The 18,168-nt window shown below is 37.6% G+C and overlaps 1 protein-coding gene across 1 annotated transcript in view; it reads right to left on the reverse strand.

The window, feature by feature from the left end:
- Nucleotides 1–16,956, reverse strand: part of LRP1B (LDL receptor related protein 1B) — a 1,825,183-nt gene extending 1,808,227 nt beyond the window's left edge. The window contains exon 1 of the mRNA XM_046659286.1: nucleotides 16,875–16,956. Within this exon, the coding sequence (XP_046515242.1) occupies nucleotides 16,875–16,956 (82 nt within the window). The remainder of the gene's footprint in view (nucleotides 1–16,874) is intronic.
- Nucleotides 16,957–18,168: the final 1,212 nt, after the last annotated feature.

Here is an 18,168-nt window from a genome sequence, read left to right on the forward strand (position 1 = left end):
TGATACACCATGTTGCCCTTGAATGTTGCAGCAAGGCAGAGACTGTAGAGCACTACACATCAGTGACCTTTTAGTCTCTCCTAGTAGCTGCATTATTAATTCTGTTTTGTACACAGAGACCTAAAATCAGTTACTCAGTATAGAGATACTTAATATCACCTAAGAAGTATTCTGTCCAGTAATGTTCAATTTGAATCCTGTCTAGTCTGTAGATCTAATACCAAGTTTATAAAAAATACTGGAGATGGAGGACCAAGATTGATGAAATAATGAAGAAATAAGACTAATTCAGAACACAGGATACTCTACAATTGACGAATAATTTCAAAAGGTCAAGGTCTTGAAAAAATATGAACGGGTACTGCTGAATATGAAAGGAGAATTAAGAGACATAACAGCCAAAAATAATGCATGATCCATGATTACCTACTAACTGAAAAGAAAAAGAAAGATTTAGAAAGCTATAAAAGACATTTAGGGAAAACTGAAGAAAGGTAAAATGAGCCAGCAAGATCAAACAAAAGAGAAGGAAATGAAGGAGAAGATCATTTTTGCTGAACGAATCAGAGCAGATATCATAGAATAAGGCATTTGTTCAATCTATTCCATGACATTACTCTGTGATTTTCCAGACTATGTTGATTTCCCCCTTGTCTAAACTCTAACTTTAACAACAACAGTTTTGAATAAATATTGCTAGTAACATCCTCTAATTGTTTCGTATGTGTAAGCCTCTTCTCCCCAGCATTCCATTTCCTACTCTTCTAACGGATTCTGCAGTGCTCAGTACAAGACTCCAGAGTTGGCACTCAAGTAGGTTGAGGCAATGGATATTTTTGTACACACAGAATCCAAAGTCCTCCTCCTGGCAATGAGTGCTTTAACACGAAGCAATATGTACTGCAATAAAACTCCAGTGTAAATTAAAGGATTAAAGGATTCTTTGAAGCTAGCTCTGGCTCCATGCTCTCATTGCAAAATTTAATAGAACTAGATGCTAATAAAAATAAGTTTGTCATTAGCCAGCAGGGGGAAAAAAGATCCCTTCAGTGGTTACAGAATGCAGCCTCACCACATCTTGGTGAGGTGGGAGTCTTTATGCATTATTCTCCTCATTTTACCAGGCAGGAAGTAGACACAGAGAGAGGCTAAGTGACTTGCCCAAGGACAAAGAGTGAGTCAGATGCAGAGCTGGGAATTGAGCCCACTTCTCCCGGTTCCCAGTGTACAGCTTTTCTCAGCAAGCCATAATGCCTTTCAGATGGATCATTTCCTAAAATGTATTAAGTTGTTAAAAATTCAATATGGGTGTTGCATTGCTTTCCAACTAGCTCTGTTTCTCAGTATCCTACTAGAGCTATTATCAGAAGTTAAATTGATGGTCAGATTAGTAATCTCATATCTATAATTTTTAGACAATATGCCACTAAAACTGGATATATCCAAACACCTAAGATGAATCAGAGTCTCTGCAGAGTGGGTTTGTGCTTGGCTCTTTTAGCAGGTGGGGGAGGACTCCACAGTGAGAAAGAAATTGCAGTTTCAAAGTTAGGAGGAACTGGAAATGATCATGAAGAACAAGACTTCATCAACTACCAGTAAGAGTTCAAAAAAAACTCAGCAATATGGTGGGCACTAAAAAAGCAAGGAAATAAAAAAAGTTGTGTACATTGAGAAAGTGGATATTTTAGGCCCTTCGAGAAGATTCTAGACACTTACTTTTATACAAAGCTATGCTTGTTTCATTAGCCGGGATTTTTACCCATTGGTTCACTGTGAATCAAGGGCAGGAATTATCCTTTTTAAGGCAATTAGTGGAGACTCTTACTGTGCAACTAAACCTGAAATGGTAAGTAAGTAGGCCAGATGCTAACATTCCCATATGTCTTCTGATTTTGATCATTAGAAATACCACCAACTGATCACTGTGACCTTTAGCAAGGAACACAACCTCAGCTGCAGATCCTCCTTCAATATAGTAGTCCTCACAAATACCAATCAGTTAGGATTCATCCAAAAGATCCACCCCATTCACTATCTCTGGCACGTGATTTTCTGTTCAATCACCATCCAAAAGACAAGGTACGGAATCACGACAGGCCCACAGCCTCACCTGCCAGGGCTGATCAAATCCTTCACAATTATTTCTTATATGACTCATGTATGCTTCTATAATTTTTCTTGTCTGAATTAGACCATCAACTCCTTAAGGGTAGAGATGCCTTTTATTTGCAGTCTCTAACACGGTTTTCCTGAGAAAAGATCAATAAATATGGATTGATTTTATAAAATTTATCTATATTTTTCTTTAGAAACTTTGGGAGGAGTGAAATTTTGAATGCCTGGATAAGCAGCACCACTGTCCTCACTCTAGTTCAGAATTGTAGTCAGGAGATAATCAGTCACTGCAGTGAGTACTCTACTGAACTGAAAGTACTGAGCAAAATGATTTCTTTGGGAACACTAAAATATATTAATAGAGAAATTGTTCTTGCAATTGTTTGTCACCCTTAAGATAATCCTGTGACACTTAAGAGAGCGCCTCCAGTTAAGTTTCTGAAGTTTCAATATCCTATGAAAGTCCTTAGATAAGTGGTTGATTCCAGAGCAGAAATGGCAAACACAAGATGAGCTTGAATCATCCGGCAGTGCTAGAAAGTAAGAAAGTGCTCAGAAAAGGATGGGGATGTCAAAAGGGCAGAGTAGCCAATCAGAAAGTGCTCCCATAGCCAAAAGTGGAACAATTTGAGCAAGAAAATAAACAATGATAGTATTGGATTATAACACAAACGATAAAATAAATATATGTGAATCTACACTGATATAAATAAATAAATAAATAAATAAGGATAGCTCTTCCTTACAGAAGAAGTTCAATTAATAAATGTAGAAAGAATAAGAAAGGCACCACCTCACCCAAATGATAAAGGTTAACATCACCAATAATAAGATCTATTGGCACATATCTCTTGCTTCAATACACTGAAGAGGGCACATTTCTTGGGTGATGTTCTTGTCAAAAATATATGATCATAAGACAATACAAGACAACCCAAATTGTGAGACACACTATGAAATAACTGATCAAGATTCTTTAAGTGAGTTCAGGTCATGAAAGTAAACTGAAACCAGAGATTGTCACAGATTGGAGATCTAAGGAGATATGGCCACTTAATGCGACGTTGAATCCCAGACTGAATGCTAGGATAGAAGCGGGTCATTAGTGCACAAACTGGTAAAATGTAGGCAAAGTCTGTAGTTCAGTTAATAACATTTTTTGCACCAATGTTAACTTTTTTTGATAATTGTATTATAGTTACACAATATGTTAACACCAAGGGAAGCCGAGTGAAGAGTGTAGGGGAACTCTCTGTACTAATTGTATACATTTTTCTGCAAGTCTAAATTTATTTCAAAATAAAAAGTTTTAAAAAATGCTTTGGAAAAAAGGACTGGTTTGAATAATCAGTTTGGATATACTAAATCCTCTGTGAACACCGGTGTGAAATCTAAAGGCAGTGTGTGGTAATAGAGCACAGTTGGCTCTTGTTAAGACACAGCTTTCCCAAGGAAAGGGAGGATGAACCACAAGCCTACATGTGATCTCGTTTGTGTCTCAGCATGAGAATTTGTCTGCTCATCAGGATTCTCTCTTTGCCATCTTAACTTCACCATATTTGTCTTCTCCCTTTTGGTCTTTTCTTTTTTTCCTTGCACATTTCAATAATGATCTGTGCGTGACACAGCATCATGGTTTTCGCCATGTGGCTGTTACTTATCACGAGTATTTTTCATGAGGTCCTTGGAGTACTGAGGCTGACTGAAATCATCCACATAGCATTTCCCCACCATTATTGTTTTGTTTCTTAGATGATTTTCGGTGACATGTTTCTGCCCCACGTCACTACTGCATCTAATATCATTAACTCTCTGCTGAGTCATTGAGAATTTTCTCCGCACTCACTTTCTCTACCCCAATTCTGCCCTTATGTCTCGCAGGGGAGAGGAAGTTGTGGAGGTAGAGATACAAGACATTGTTGAAATTCATCTTTGGTATCCTTCCTGCCAAGGCCATGACCTGCAACAATAATGCAGTACAAATTTCAGGGCATTATGCTCGGCTCTCTAGGACTGCCTTTTGTCTGCAATACACCAAGTAAAATGTCTTCATTAGGACCCAATCCAACCCCCTGTTGATGTGTGCAACTGAGGGGCTCCATAGCAGGTCACAAGCTGTCAGCCTGGGTGTTAAATCCATCAGCTTGTGTTTTCGACCGCCACAATATTATTTCTTTGGATTTTTGTGTTGTTTTTATCTTGATGTGCAAGATTCAAAACTTGGGGCATTGTGCATAAAAATCCAGAGTCTGGGCCTCTCCTGAATTATCTAAAGGTCTGGCCACCTTTAGCCCACATTCACTCAAGGCTGAAGTCTGCTCCAGTTGACTATCAGCTGCCACTTTGGACAACATGGGTATTCTCTAATTTCACGTCACCCAGGGCACCTTCTGACCAGCCTAGGTGCTGCATGTGTTTGTGTTTGCAAAACTTGCCCTATATCTTGCCCTTTAACTCATAAAGTTCAGTCAAATACGTCTGAATGCCTTTACTTAACGTGATGAGCAAAGAAATCTAAGCAGCCTTTTCTCGGAGTCTAGGGATCTCAGAAGCCATAGCCAACCTGTTTCCCTCTGTGTAACCATACAAGAAATGCTGCCTACCATTTTCTCTGGCCTGCAGAAGGGAGGGAGACGGGCAAGATTGTTGCTTCTGGTTCCTTTACATGATTTCCTGCTTTTTAAGCAAATGCTATTCTTATTGTATACTGAGCTCAACTCTCACTTACATAGTGACTGTCAAGCATGGGTTTGAGACGTGGTGATAGAGCCATTACTGCTGTGTTTCACGTGGAAGAGAGTTTTACTAATCCTCTTTGGCATTCATCTCTAAATCTTGGTGAACTCAAGTAGCTTCAATCTCTGAAAGTTTATTTTGGACTTAAGTGATTTTCTTGCTATTGCTAGATTTTCAGGTGTCTCGCCGGCTTAACTGTTATCTGAATAAGCTTTGTTTATTTTCCTTGGCTCTTTATAGCAGGTCTAAGTCTGTTTCAAAGGGTCACAACATTTCCTGCCCCAATGTCTTTTATTCTGAGCGTGCAGTTAGTAATTATTGTTTTGCTTTACCTAAAATATAAATAACCTCCTTCTACTCATTTTGAACCTTTTCCCATAGTACTTTCCTTATGAAAGAAAACAAGCCCTTCAGCAGACCTCAGTGTGATGCGAGCAGGGTTCTAGTCGGGGAGCATAAATCATGCCTCGTACTCACCAATATTCAAGTAACCCTTCCCCTTCCTGCTGTTTTCAATTACTCGGATTAATTTATTTCCAAACCTTTTGGCACCCCTCTGCTAAAGTACACTGCAAACAAATTTATAGTGAGTTCCAAATTAAAAAGTAACGTCAAATTGTCCAGCCTCAAACTTTATTTGGCTCAGTCACTCTCAGAGTTAATAAAATTTTGGTGTTTATTTTATATTTAACTTATTTCTAGGCATGATGTTGATTTTAGTCCTGAAATTTTGGAGCCAAATTATTAAAGGGGCTTTTGACAAGGTGAATAAAAAATGGACTGAACTTAAAGTCATACCCAAATTAGACTTCTGCACATGCATCGAGCAAATGTCTACTAAATCTGCAGGTAAGCTCTTTACACAACAAATAAATTGGTTGTGATCTTTTGCTTCAATATCTTATTTTAGCATTTCTAAAATTATAATGCCTGATCTTTGGCTTTCTCTTTTTTTTAATGAATTATCTTCCATCTTGCCAAACCTTTCTTTTTCTTTTTTGCTTTTTCTGTTTTCCAGGTGTGGAAGATTGACCCTGAGCTAATATCTGTTGCCAGTCTTCCTCTTTTTAATTTTTTCTCTCCAAAGCACCAGTACATAGTTGTATTTCCTAGTTGTAAGCCCTGCTAGTTCTTCTATGTGGGATGCTGCCACAGCATGGCCTGATGAGCAGTGCTTAGGTCTGAGTCCAGGATCCAAACCAGCAAACCCTGAGCCTCTGAAGCAGAGCAAGTGAACTTAACCACTATGCCATGGGGCCAGCCCTGGCTCTCTTTTTATTTTAACCTAATGTCTGTTTAGTATGTATTTTCCCTTCTTAAATCTAAAGACATCCCATGTTTTAAAATTAAGAAAATAAGTTCCCTTTTTAAACATTACTGGTAATGACCATATAGCATTTCCAAAGTGTGGAAGAGGTAAAGTACTTCCTCTGTAATGTTGCTGTTTGCAATATAAATAGCGTCAAAAGGATTGATAACTCCAAGTTACTTTTTTGGCACTACATGTCCAGCACAACTTAAAAAGTAACTGAGTGAGAATATTTTGGGGGCTAAGCTTGTACTTTGGAATGAAGATTTGAATATCAAGGTTTAAAATTAAACTTTGACTTTTTCTGAAGGTAGATAACAAGAAAGAGCCAAAAAAGAAAAGAGCAATGGGAAAACTCAATGGGACCAAATCCTAAAACAATCTTCAAATAACTTAGGACCCAGAGTAACTCAATGGGCTTAATATTAAAAGAATTAATTAATTCAAACACTGTATTCCTTTCTTCTTTCTCACAGATCCTCTGGGCTCTGATATTTTTCCTTTTCTGTCAGTTTTATAAAACCTCTCTCTTTTCTCTTTCTCCTATTCTTATTCTCTCTTTCCTTTTTAGCTCCAGCAAGAACTCAATAGACCCACATGGGTTTCTTTTGTAGCCATAAAAAATCTTTCCCTGAAAATCCAAAGTTGTACAATGGCTAAACTAGTGTTTTTATTGCCTGTTCTGGTTTTTGTCGTTTGGTTGTTTCTTCCTCCAGTCTATACATCACTTTGGTACATAGTAGTTGCTATAATATATATTTAATGAATGTGTGGATAAATACAGAAAATAATCCAAGAGCCTGATTGACCAAGAGGAATACCCATTAGGGCATAAACTCTATCCAGTAGGGTCTCCCCTACTTGCTGTCAGCATCCCTTTTCCTTTCTACAGTTTTCCAGAATTTCCAGGAAAGGTAATGAGTACAGCCAATAGCAGCTGTCTTACAATTTCTTGCTTCAATTCAATATTTATAAGTGGGAACTTGACTATCAGCACAAATTCTTCTCAGTCATGTCAAGGATTTGGGGATAATGAAAAAGGACTTCTTCCTTGAAAACATCGAGGATTTCGTCAAGAAAACAAACCCATATGAGTGTTCAACATGCCCCATTGCCTATGCCTTCTGCCGTTATACTGGTTTAGACTGTTAGAAAGAACAGAAAAGGAAGTGCTGTTATATTTACCAATGCTTAGAATGTTGCTAAATGTCTTATTTGATACAAAGAGTAAAGAATACTGTGAGTCAGATTCTACTAATTCCCTTCTGCTGACACGATATGGGTAAACATGGGAGAATAGGGAAGATGGTATTAATAATTCTGAAATATAAAAGAAAAGGTAATAAGAAGGCAAACATTATTGCAGGGTCCACACATGGCCATCACATGCCTTACGTTGTGAAACATGTTTCATACAAACCAATAAGAGGTGCTACAAAACGAAACGCGTTCACTTTTAAATAACCTAGAATGTTAACTTTTACCTCCAAAGATGATAATTTGAGGCTTTACTTCATGCCTTATCCTCCTAATATATTGAGTGGTGCTGCATTCACTGCTACAGGAAATCTTCCCAAAGCGAAGATGTGAGTCGCTCCTCTGCCTTGCCCTCATCTGCACTGTTACCTCCTCATTGACGTCACCAACATCTCTCTCCAGGACAATTACGATAACCCCTTAACTGGATCACTGTATCTCTTCTTGTCCTCCTCCATCCAGCAGCAAGCATGATCTCTTAAATAATTAAGTTGTGTCGTGTCACCTCTGATGAAACACCCTATTGCTGCTGATTATAATCAAAACAAAATCCAAATGCCTCACCTTGATCTGCATGGTCCTACCTGCTCTACCCTGACGTCATCATAGATAGGCCTTTTCCCCACCCCTCTCTCCCAAACACACACAGTTCGCTTCAGACAGACACACACCCTCTTTCTTTCTCTAAAATGTCAAATCCATGACTTCCTCTCAAGGGTTTGCCTGGAAAGCTCCCCTCTCAGAGTTACTCATTAGCTTGTTCCCTCTCATCACTTTTGAGTCAGCAAATATGTCATCCTTCTCAAAAAGGCCTCCTGTGATGACAACCAGCAATCTCCAGAGCACTGCTCTCAATTACGTTACGTTATTTTTCTTTCTTCTTAGCACAAAATATTATTTGTTTACTTATTTATTTGCTTATTGTCTTTCTCCTCCGCACTAAAATGTAAGCCCCATCAGCCCACTTCCACTGTCTAACTTGCTCACTGGCTTCATTTCCAACACCTAGAACAGTACCCAGCACATATTTGCTCCACTTTGTGGAATGAGTGGACAAATACACGAATGACTGCCAACCACAGGGATTGCTTTGGGGATTATATGATTTCAGTAGGAAACAACTGAAAAAAATTAAAGTGTCCTGAAAAAGTAAGGGATTTCTGTTGCTATTAGTAGTTTATATTAAGTTAATGGTATAATTAATAAAATCATGGATATTTACGAAACGTAATACAAGACGCAATGTGTTTTCACATCCATTATCTTCCTCTCACTCATGGAAGGTGTTAGGGACACTCTGCAACTCTCTTTTGAGTTGGTTGGAGCAGTTTTCTGTAAAACTCAGGTGGCATTTTCACAGGCACGCAGATTAAAATGCACACAAGATAAAACCTTCATGCCCTTTATAATTTTATGTTCTCCCAGCAATGAGAGCAGCAAGGGGAGTGGAAAAAGTGCTAAGATTTCGGTTCATAGGCTATCAGGATTAATGTCAAAATATTTAACCATATCATTAGCAAGTAAAAATAGAAAAAAAAAAAAACCCATCCTAACAGGGGAAAGAACTATTACATCTGAAGATGGACAGATACAGTATTTTTAAGTTCTAAATTGTACCTGTTTTTAATGTTGGTCAATGTTGGACTAAGTCATCTAAATGACTAATTTTCCCCCAAATAAGATTTGTACGCTACTAGTATTATAGGCCATCAGTATGGTGCTGGTGAACTGCTAGCCTTTTTGTTAGAATGACAACAATACAAGGGCTCAGCAATAGGGCCCGAATTCTGAGTTAGTAATTTTATCTATAAATCTTAGTTATTTTTTTAAATGAAAATTTCAGAAATATGAATGCCCAGTAGGCACCATCTGTAATACTTTCACCTGACGAGGCAAAAATCTCACCCATGAGCTGGCATCATTATTACTGTACTTTCAAGGGCTCAATTATGAGAAAATGCCTTAAAAATTAATAGAGTTGAATATAAAGTGGAATATTTTAATAAAGCATACTTGCTATTTTAACATGTCCATATCAATAAAATATACCATTAAAAGCTTTAGAAAATGCACACAAGGTCTTGGATAATCTGAAAACCAAATCTTTTTTAAACCTCTAGAATTTATATTTTAGCAAAACTTTGAGGTTCCTAATTGCTTCAGGTACTTAGTCTGTGTGGATTGAAGCTTCAATAAATTCTTACTGTCAATATTCTCTCTCTTTTAATATCTTTGTCCTTCCTCTCTTTACACATCCTAATTTCTACAGAAAACAGATCATCCTAAACCCCTTTCTGTTATCAGCCTTATACCTACAGTTTTTCTTTTTCACAAATATCTTAAAATACCCTACGAACACTCAAGGCAAGGAACCACAACCAAGTTTCACTTCTCTTCTTCTCCCCTCTCCCCACTTTTAGTTCTCTTTTCTTGTTTTAAGAAGAAAGGCCTAAGACGACAAATTGTCATTAAAGAAAAACTCAGTGGTAGAAAAATTCTTAAGGAATTATGTATTCGTATTTCTAAAGTTAAAGCTGTCTCACAAGTATTGAAGGATGTCAATGCAATGTGGAAGTTAGGAAGGAATGTCCTATTGATTGAAAGAATAAAACAAGAGACGATCTGTGGTACCTTGATCTTACCTAAAGAAGAAACGTATTCTTTCGACTCAAATGAGATCGTGTTTCAATAATACCTGTCTTTGGTCTGAAGGCTAAGCCAGTCAGGACAATGAGGTGCATGCAACTCCGGAAGAGATGTCTGACTGTTAATAAGAATGCATTGTGAGATAAAATGTAACGCTGGTATCTTAGAAAGGCAACACGCTCTATCTAATTCAGGAATTTTTTTTTTTCTTTTTTCTCTTAACAAAGCTAGAAGGAATCATATGAAAAGGTACTTTCTCAACTTGTCTTCTATAAAGAACATAAACTTATAATATCATTCACCTGCAAAGGAAAACTTTCATATATAGATGACTATATTCAAGCATCTATCTGAGAAAAATAAGATTAAACAGATGATTCTACAATAAGAACGTATTCATTGAAATTACTTTTCATTGTTTCTATAGGTAAAGACTCCTTTGACAAGTGTTGTACATTTACAACATTGTGGAATATTTGAGAAATCCCATTGTGGAATGGTAGGTAATCTATTATTCAACAAATATGACTGGCATAGTTGTTGAACAATGTAAGTAACACAATCATTACCAACTTAGGCATTAGCCTTTTGCACTGAGGATACTTACAAGAATCTGACCTACTGGGAAATCAGCAACAAATGAGTGGGCCCATTTATTTAATCAAGCCATTGCATTTTTTTAACCTTAACTGGACATCTAATTGCAGACTAAAACTAAGTTAATGTGATTGCATGAGAAAGTTATTATAGCCATATTTAAAAGCATACTTAATCCTGTTGTCCATTTTATTACTGCAATGATTTCCACTACACATCCTGTATTGAGAGAAAGTCTTGACTTTGAAATAACATTTTGGAATATATTTTAATTTTTAAAAATATTTTACAAAATGAGAAAAATAAATTCAGTTAATAAAGCCAATAAATAAAAGTTATAAATTTCTACCTACTTTTAATAAAGTAACATTCGTCTGAGCACAAAAGAATTCAGAGCATGTATTTATTCATACTTTAACAGCGTTTAAAATTCTTACGCTATCCCAAGATAAGTATATAATTACTACCAAACATATTTAATTTGTTTGATATTATAGGCACAATGGCAAATGCACATATGATTTACTCCACAAAGTGTAGATAGAAAGTATTATGCATAAGTCTTTCAGGAAAATATGTTATTGTTGCTTTTCCATAAAATTCAACTTCAGGCTTTTTATGCAAGAATAGTTTTACTATTTTAGCAGATCTAACTGGCTACTATCTAATAGCTTGATTCGCAGTTAGTTACTACTCAGTTTCCTCAATTCGTTTACAGGAAGCTCAGTCAGAATAATTGGGTTTGTATAGAGATAGCCTAAATCAATAGGATGGAGAGAGAGAGAAACTATGTTTCAGTATCACTGAATTCAGAACAGAGCAATAAATAATACATATTTTCTAACTTGGTCTTGTAGTTATGCCAGGGGGGAAAATGGAGGCCACCAAATCATTTATGAGGGGAAAATATAGATCTAAAATTGTGAAGGCAACTTATAGCAGAAAAACTTCTAATAGAAAAAAGCCATAAATTTTGAAGGTCTAAGCTTACTTGTTCTTATGTGTTGCAAAATCTTCTGAAGCCTTCATTCCCTTTTTTAAAATATGGAGAGTTCATATGTACTTGGAGAGATTAACATTTTATTCAGACCAAACAGCACAAAATAGTGAAAACAGTGATTAACTACTATTGCAGGCACAATAATTTTGAAAAGCAAGCAAGGTAAATATACTCACTGGCACACATGTGAATTAGTCCAAAAAGTAACTTTTTAAAAACTCAAATTAATTTTTAGAGATATTTTCATATTTGATGTCTAAATAATAGAAATGTCTTTTCAAGGAACTAACAGGCTACAAATATCTCCTTCCAAAATAAAACAAGTGGAGAATGTTCCCAAGGCCTGTAGACTGTTCGATATGTGATGCTATCTCGCAATTTCATTCCTAGGCCTCCAGTCACAATGGATTGTTATAAAGGTTAAATTTGGAGAATAACAATCCCTCTGAAAACGTAAAGCAACTCCACAGAAGAGATTAAAATGTATCACTTGACATTTTTCTGTTTGGTTGCTTAGATTACTTTTGCCCTCCTTTTCTCACCAAACAAAAACCTTGTTATTTGCGCTCTCTATGTATCAAGGTAGTTTTTGCCATTATTCTTAGATTAAACATGGGAAGCCAGATTTTTTCAAAGAACAAAGGAAAAGTTTTTGAACTACCTAGAGTAAACATAATATTTCCTGATAGAAGTTTGGTCGAGTATATACTCTGGTTAACTCATTATAAGAATAGTCAACCTCTTGCTTTACTCTTCTTTAGCATTCAAGCTACTAAAAACATTGTTCCAAATCATAAGCATTGGGTACATCATAATTACAGGCATTTCAAAGGCAAATACATATTGACATTTCCTCCACTGTCAGATTCTGTTATAACAAAATATTTGTTATACGGAAATACATTCATTAGAAGATTGCATGTTGGGTGTTGAAAAGTAACACAAAGTTTTTTCACTTCATATTTTTGTTTGTCAAGGAAGCAATCATCACAAAAAAGATATATATTGTCCGGAATTTTTAAAGAATAAAAGTTTTGTTAAAAAACAATTTATCTCCAATTTTCAGGCCAGAGTGCTGTTTTTAGAGGTGTTTGTGTGCCAAGGCAGCCATTTTAAAGAGGATATCTTCATTTTAAAAAGATACACACACACACACACACACACACAATAGGTGAGTTCCACTTAGTGTTAAATGAGTTTAACAAAGGACATCACGTTGGTATACTCATCTTTAACTTTAGTATTAATTCTACTTTCTTTGAATGCATCTACCTAGAATGAAGACAAGTGTTTCCTTTGTACAAGAATTGTTTTGACAGACAGCCACAGAAAATAGAGAAATCTATCAATACATCTGGTTGGTACTTTTTACTACACAGAATCCCTATAACCGGGAAGGAACTGAAGAAAGGGGAGTGTACATTTCACGTAAGATATAAAAATTGATAGCAGAATCATGAAAAAAACCCTGAATCATGGTAATATATAGGATGGAGGGAAGATATAGAGATCCCTCACCATTGTAATCCTTGGACCAAGTCATGTTCAGTCCAGGTGACTCTAAATGGAGCCTATCTTTATGGTATCCCCTAGGCTCTGAAAAGAACTTGACAAGGCAAGAAGCAGGAAATGAACGTCCTGGATCCAATACACTTGCAAACTAAAAACCTGTGCATGTCTCTACCATGAATGATAAGTAGCATTTAGAAAGTGTCATCTCATTCTTAAAATATGTTAACTATATCACTCATCCCCCACTCTTTCTATGATTTCTTTCACATTTACTTAAAAAAAAATCACCTCCATCTTAACAATTCCAGCAAAGTTAACATTTAAGTTTTCTGCAATATTCTTATGCGCCTCCATTCTTAGAGGTTTAATTATATACAGCTTCACATTGATGGAAGCTTCTTTAAATTATTTTTATACTGCAAGCATTTTCACATGATATTTATTATGAAAGCAGAGGAAAATATTTATTTAAAATATTATTTTGTCTAAAGATACTTCATTCTCTTCTTTAAGAAACATTAAGTTGGATTCAGCCTCTTCCTTTTTTCATGTTTTTAACATACTGAACTTTTAAAAAATTTTTCCATTATCTCCTTTCCTTCAGTTTCACTTTGAGCTTGAGAAAGAGAGGGAGAGAGAAGAAAACTCAAAGATTACAGAGATCTCTTCAAAACAAAACTTTAGTGATATTTTTGGAACACAAAGAGACATGGATTGCAGTTCGTTCTCCTTTGAGGTAAGGAAGATTGAACTTTTCACACACACCTGATTGTCAGTTTCAGATGGTTTTATGGACATACACATTTAAATGATTACAACAGCATGAACTTTAATTATTTGGAAATATGTTTCCACATCTTATCAGACTCAGGAATTTAAAACAGACTAGCTTTAGTCTCTCAATCCCTTTTCTTTTCAGAAAATCTGACAATTTAAAATATACTTCCATTTAAGTCTTCATCCTTGTCAAGCAATACTTTGATATGATATGACATTGTTATATGACACATTGGATACTTCTAAGTGAGCAGGAATTATCCTCCATGTTTTGCTGTTAAGAGTTACAAAGATGTTTCCTTTTTCAGATGTGATGAAATCTAATAACAACTGGCATGTACATTAGCTTAACTCTGTATCAAAAGCAGTGTAAACTAAGAAGATAAACAATATAGAATTAAAGGACAAGTGGATGTGTATTGATTAAACACAAGCATACAAGTTAGTTTCAAGTATTTTTCTGTTTAAAAAAATTTGAGTTTATACTTATAAACTTACAAAAGGAAGAACAACACAGGTGGGGTAACACAACCATTTCTATCTAGTCCATACAGTTTAAGAAGCTACCCAATGCCAATGTATATTTGGAGAAGCTGAATGTGATTTCTCATTTTATGGCATGAAGTAGCTCTTGCACCATGAAACACACCTGTGTAATTCACATGCCTGCTCTCTTCTTCAAGGACAGCTGACATAAGCCTGTGCGGAAAGCTACATCTCATTAACCTGTTTCTTGAGTTTATATCCCCACATCTTCTGTTTCAGCATTTCAGTAAGGGAAGTTGTCATAATGCAGCAGCACTTTCTTTTTTAACTTTCAACAAGATTTCTCTCCTTTTTTTTTTTTTTTTTTTCCTTTTTCTGAATGGGACCCACCCTTTTCACTTTTGATAGCTAGCTGTGAATTTTAGCTCTTTTCTAACAGCTTTGAAAGTTGTGTAAAATATATATAATAGCGGTAAAGTGCTGGTCTACAACTATTTTTACTTGTACTGTCTGATATAGTACTTTTTATGCTGACATGGTGATACAATGTGACACTATTTCAGTTTGAGGAAACAGTAATAATCCTTTTCCATATGTCCTGTTTATATCTTAGATGTCCCTCTCCTTCAAGGAACTAGACACCAAATTGTATTCATTTTAGTTAGTTTCCTATTTCAAAAGCAAGTTGGGGGTCTACATGTTTAACTTTTTATTACATTTAAAATTTTCTTCAGGTATTCATTCCAATCACTGTAGCAATAGCCCTGTCCCTCATAAACACATATAAAGGCACTAAGGACTCAGCTTGAGATGAGGTCAAATTTCTGGAGATTGGAGATGCAATCAGAAAGAGCCCAATAGCAGTGCTCTGCCAGTGCCATTATATTTTGCAAGCACACAGGGCTGAAAAGCTTCATTTTGTTCATCTGCTCTGGTCCAATTTCAAACATTCTTCCTAAAAAAAGGTTGAGAGCTGATTGTTCCAGATCAAAGACATCATCATCTCAAGTTAGAGCTATGTGCTTCCATTTTATCAGTATAGTTTTTAACTATTCCACACCAAATTCAAGGCAAGTTAAGCCAAGTTCAGAAGCTATATGGTTAGGTGGCAATGATACGTTTAAAAGATTATCACTCAGTAAATGTCAGACTTTCTAAAGGAACTCATATTAATCTCACTACTGGTGAAGGAAATGACATGTGTGGGACGTTGTAAAGACTATAATCTGCTTGCCAATAGCAGGTTGGATAAAAACACTACAATTCATTCCCCTGTTCTCTCCTATAATGAAGCAATAATTTTTAGCCAATTCATAATTTGCTTCATATAAACACACTCGGTAAATCTCCCAATGCCACATTTTGCCTATTTACTTGACATCAGGCTCCGGGTATCTCTTCTATTTTTCTTACTCCTCTTTTTTGTAATTAAACCAAAAAAAAAAAAAAAAAAAGGAATATATCAGTCAATATGAACTCATGTTATGCTAAAAACAAACAAACAAACAAAAAACTAGATCTATGATACTTCTGATTTTACTTTAAGCAGTTAACCCTTCCAGTGCCAGCAGCCCAAATATTGATCTCCTATTTTTTCCCCTTTTCACTGATGCAACTGTTGTCAAAGATGAACAGACTTGCACAGGGATTCCTGGGTTTCCAGACCAAAAGTTTACAGAATCTAGAGTTATTATAATTCCCACCTCCTCTCTCCTTTGCTCCCCATACCCATTCCCGTTTAAACTTCTACCATTCATTAGCTATTTGGAGAAAAAGCAAGAGCGAAACGCCAGTGGTGGGTTAGCGTCTCCAGGTACCATGAGCTATGTCACAGACCCTTGGAATCAAAAAGTCAAGTTCAAGCAGGTGCCTGCGCCCAGAAGCCTTAGTCTCTCTACTAACAATACGAATCTCGCCCAAGTCGGCCCCGGAAATAGGCTACAGAGACCGAAGGTGCTTGAATGGGCGCTTTCTCCTTGCCACAGCTCCCGGGGGCATCAGGTAAGGAAGTTAACCCAGGAGTTAAGTTGAGGGGGCACACACTTAACGCGGAGGATCCGGAGCTGCAAAAGCTCCAAGCTATGAGAGTCAGCGCAGAAAGGAAGTCTTGGAAAAGCGAATTCTGATCCCAACATCTGCAGCGCTTGGGATGCTCGGGCAGAAGCGCGCACTCAAGTCTAAACGCTCCCGGGGGGTACAAAATCAGGACCGGTCAATAGCCAAATGAAAAAGCTGTGGGGGAGCGGAGGACTCTGGCTCCTGGTTCAGAAATCCCCCACCGCACCTCTCCCCCTCAGGAGGCCAGCGCACGGAGGCAAACCGGTCCCGGCGAGAGGGGCCGCAAGGACTTAAGTTTCACGCTCGCTTATCTGCAAGCATCACCCAGCAGGAAAGCCTAGGAAGAAAGGGGAAGAAGGGGGCGGGGGTTGTTCTTACCTCGGTTGGCTCCCACGGTCAGCACCTTGGCGATAGGCAGTAATCCCGAGAGAGTGAGTAAGGCGAGGAGAAACTCGGACATTCTGGTCGCCCGGTAAGGCAGCCTGCGCTGGAGACCGCTCCGCGGCACCCTCGGCCAGGCGGCGGTGGCGGCGGCGGCTCGGAGCCCCGAATCAAGCAGCGTCATTTACAAATGTCACTGGAAATTCTTCAGCTCAATGAGCCCAGCCAGTCCGCCTGCTCCTGCCTGGAGCAGGATGAGGAAGGTGTACGGATGCGCGCGTGTGGGAGAGAGAGCGAGAGTGTGAGAGCGAGCGAGCCGCTCGTGTGTCTTGACTTTTCAATGCAGGGTACGTCTGATCTTACATCACGCAAGAGGGGCAGTGAGAGATGCCGGTGGATGGGAATGCACTGATTAATCACCGAATCCACCACACACCCCTTCGTCGTCCACATAAATCACGTCTATTACTTAGTAAGAGGCATTTAACACAACAGGAAAATACCAGCGCGGACTGAGAGCGCCGCAAATCACAATTATTTCGGTCTCCTTGAAGAGAAAGTAACTCCAAGCTGGCTCTGTAGGGATCTGGGTCTTTAACAAGGGGGAGACTTCTGCACTCGGCTGAGCCAGCCAAGCGCCTCAGAAGCTCCGCATTTAACAGCCAGCTCGGAATTAGCAGCTACCGCGCTGGGATGCTTCTTTTGGCAAAGCAGATTTGATCCCTTCGGTCCCTCGAAGCTTCCTTCCCAGGAAGGAAGGATAAGCCAAGTCACTGAGCTTCTGTTAGGGAAATGGTTCCCTCTGCTAGACACACAAATGCAACGCTTTCTGAATTGCACTTTTAACTTTTCTGCTGAGTAGCACCTGGGGACAAAGACGCAAAATTTAGTGACTCAGCAGAAACGAAAACCAAAACAACCCCAAGTCATTATCCGTTGCATAAGAAGAATAGGTGAATGGAAAGAGGTCCCTAAGCAGGGAACCAGAAAGCAAGGAATTGGCAGTCTCTTTTGCAATGGATTTCTCTCTTTAAAAGAGTACTTGGAACCATTTTAAACATGTTTTGAGGATTTTTTGTTTTATGTTTTTTCTTTTTCCATATAGTACAGTGGTAGTTTAAAAGCTTTCCCAAACCATCTGAGGCATCCTAATGAATCAGTGGGATTAAAAAAAAAGTTGTTTGTATGACTACTTAAGTTTTTAAATATGATCATTCAATACCTAAAATTTCAGTTAGCCGTTCAAAAATGACTGAGTTAAACCTTGGAAATCTTGGTAGTTGAAAGCTTG

Source organism: Equus quagga, chromosome 4, assembly GCF_021613505.1.
Source record: "Equus quagga isolate Etosha38 chromosome 4, UCLA_HA_Equagga_1.0, whole genome shotgun sequence".
NCBI classification, from domain to species: domain Eukaryota; kingdom Metazoa; phylum Chordata; class Mammalia; order Perissodactyla; family Equidae; genus Equus; species Equus quagga.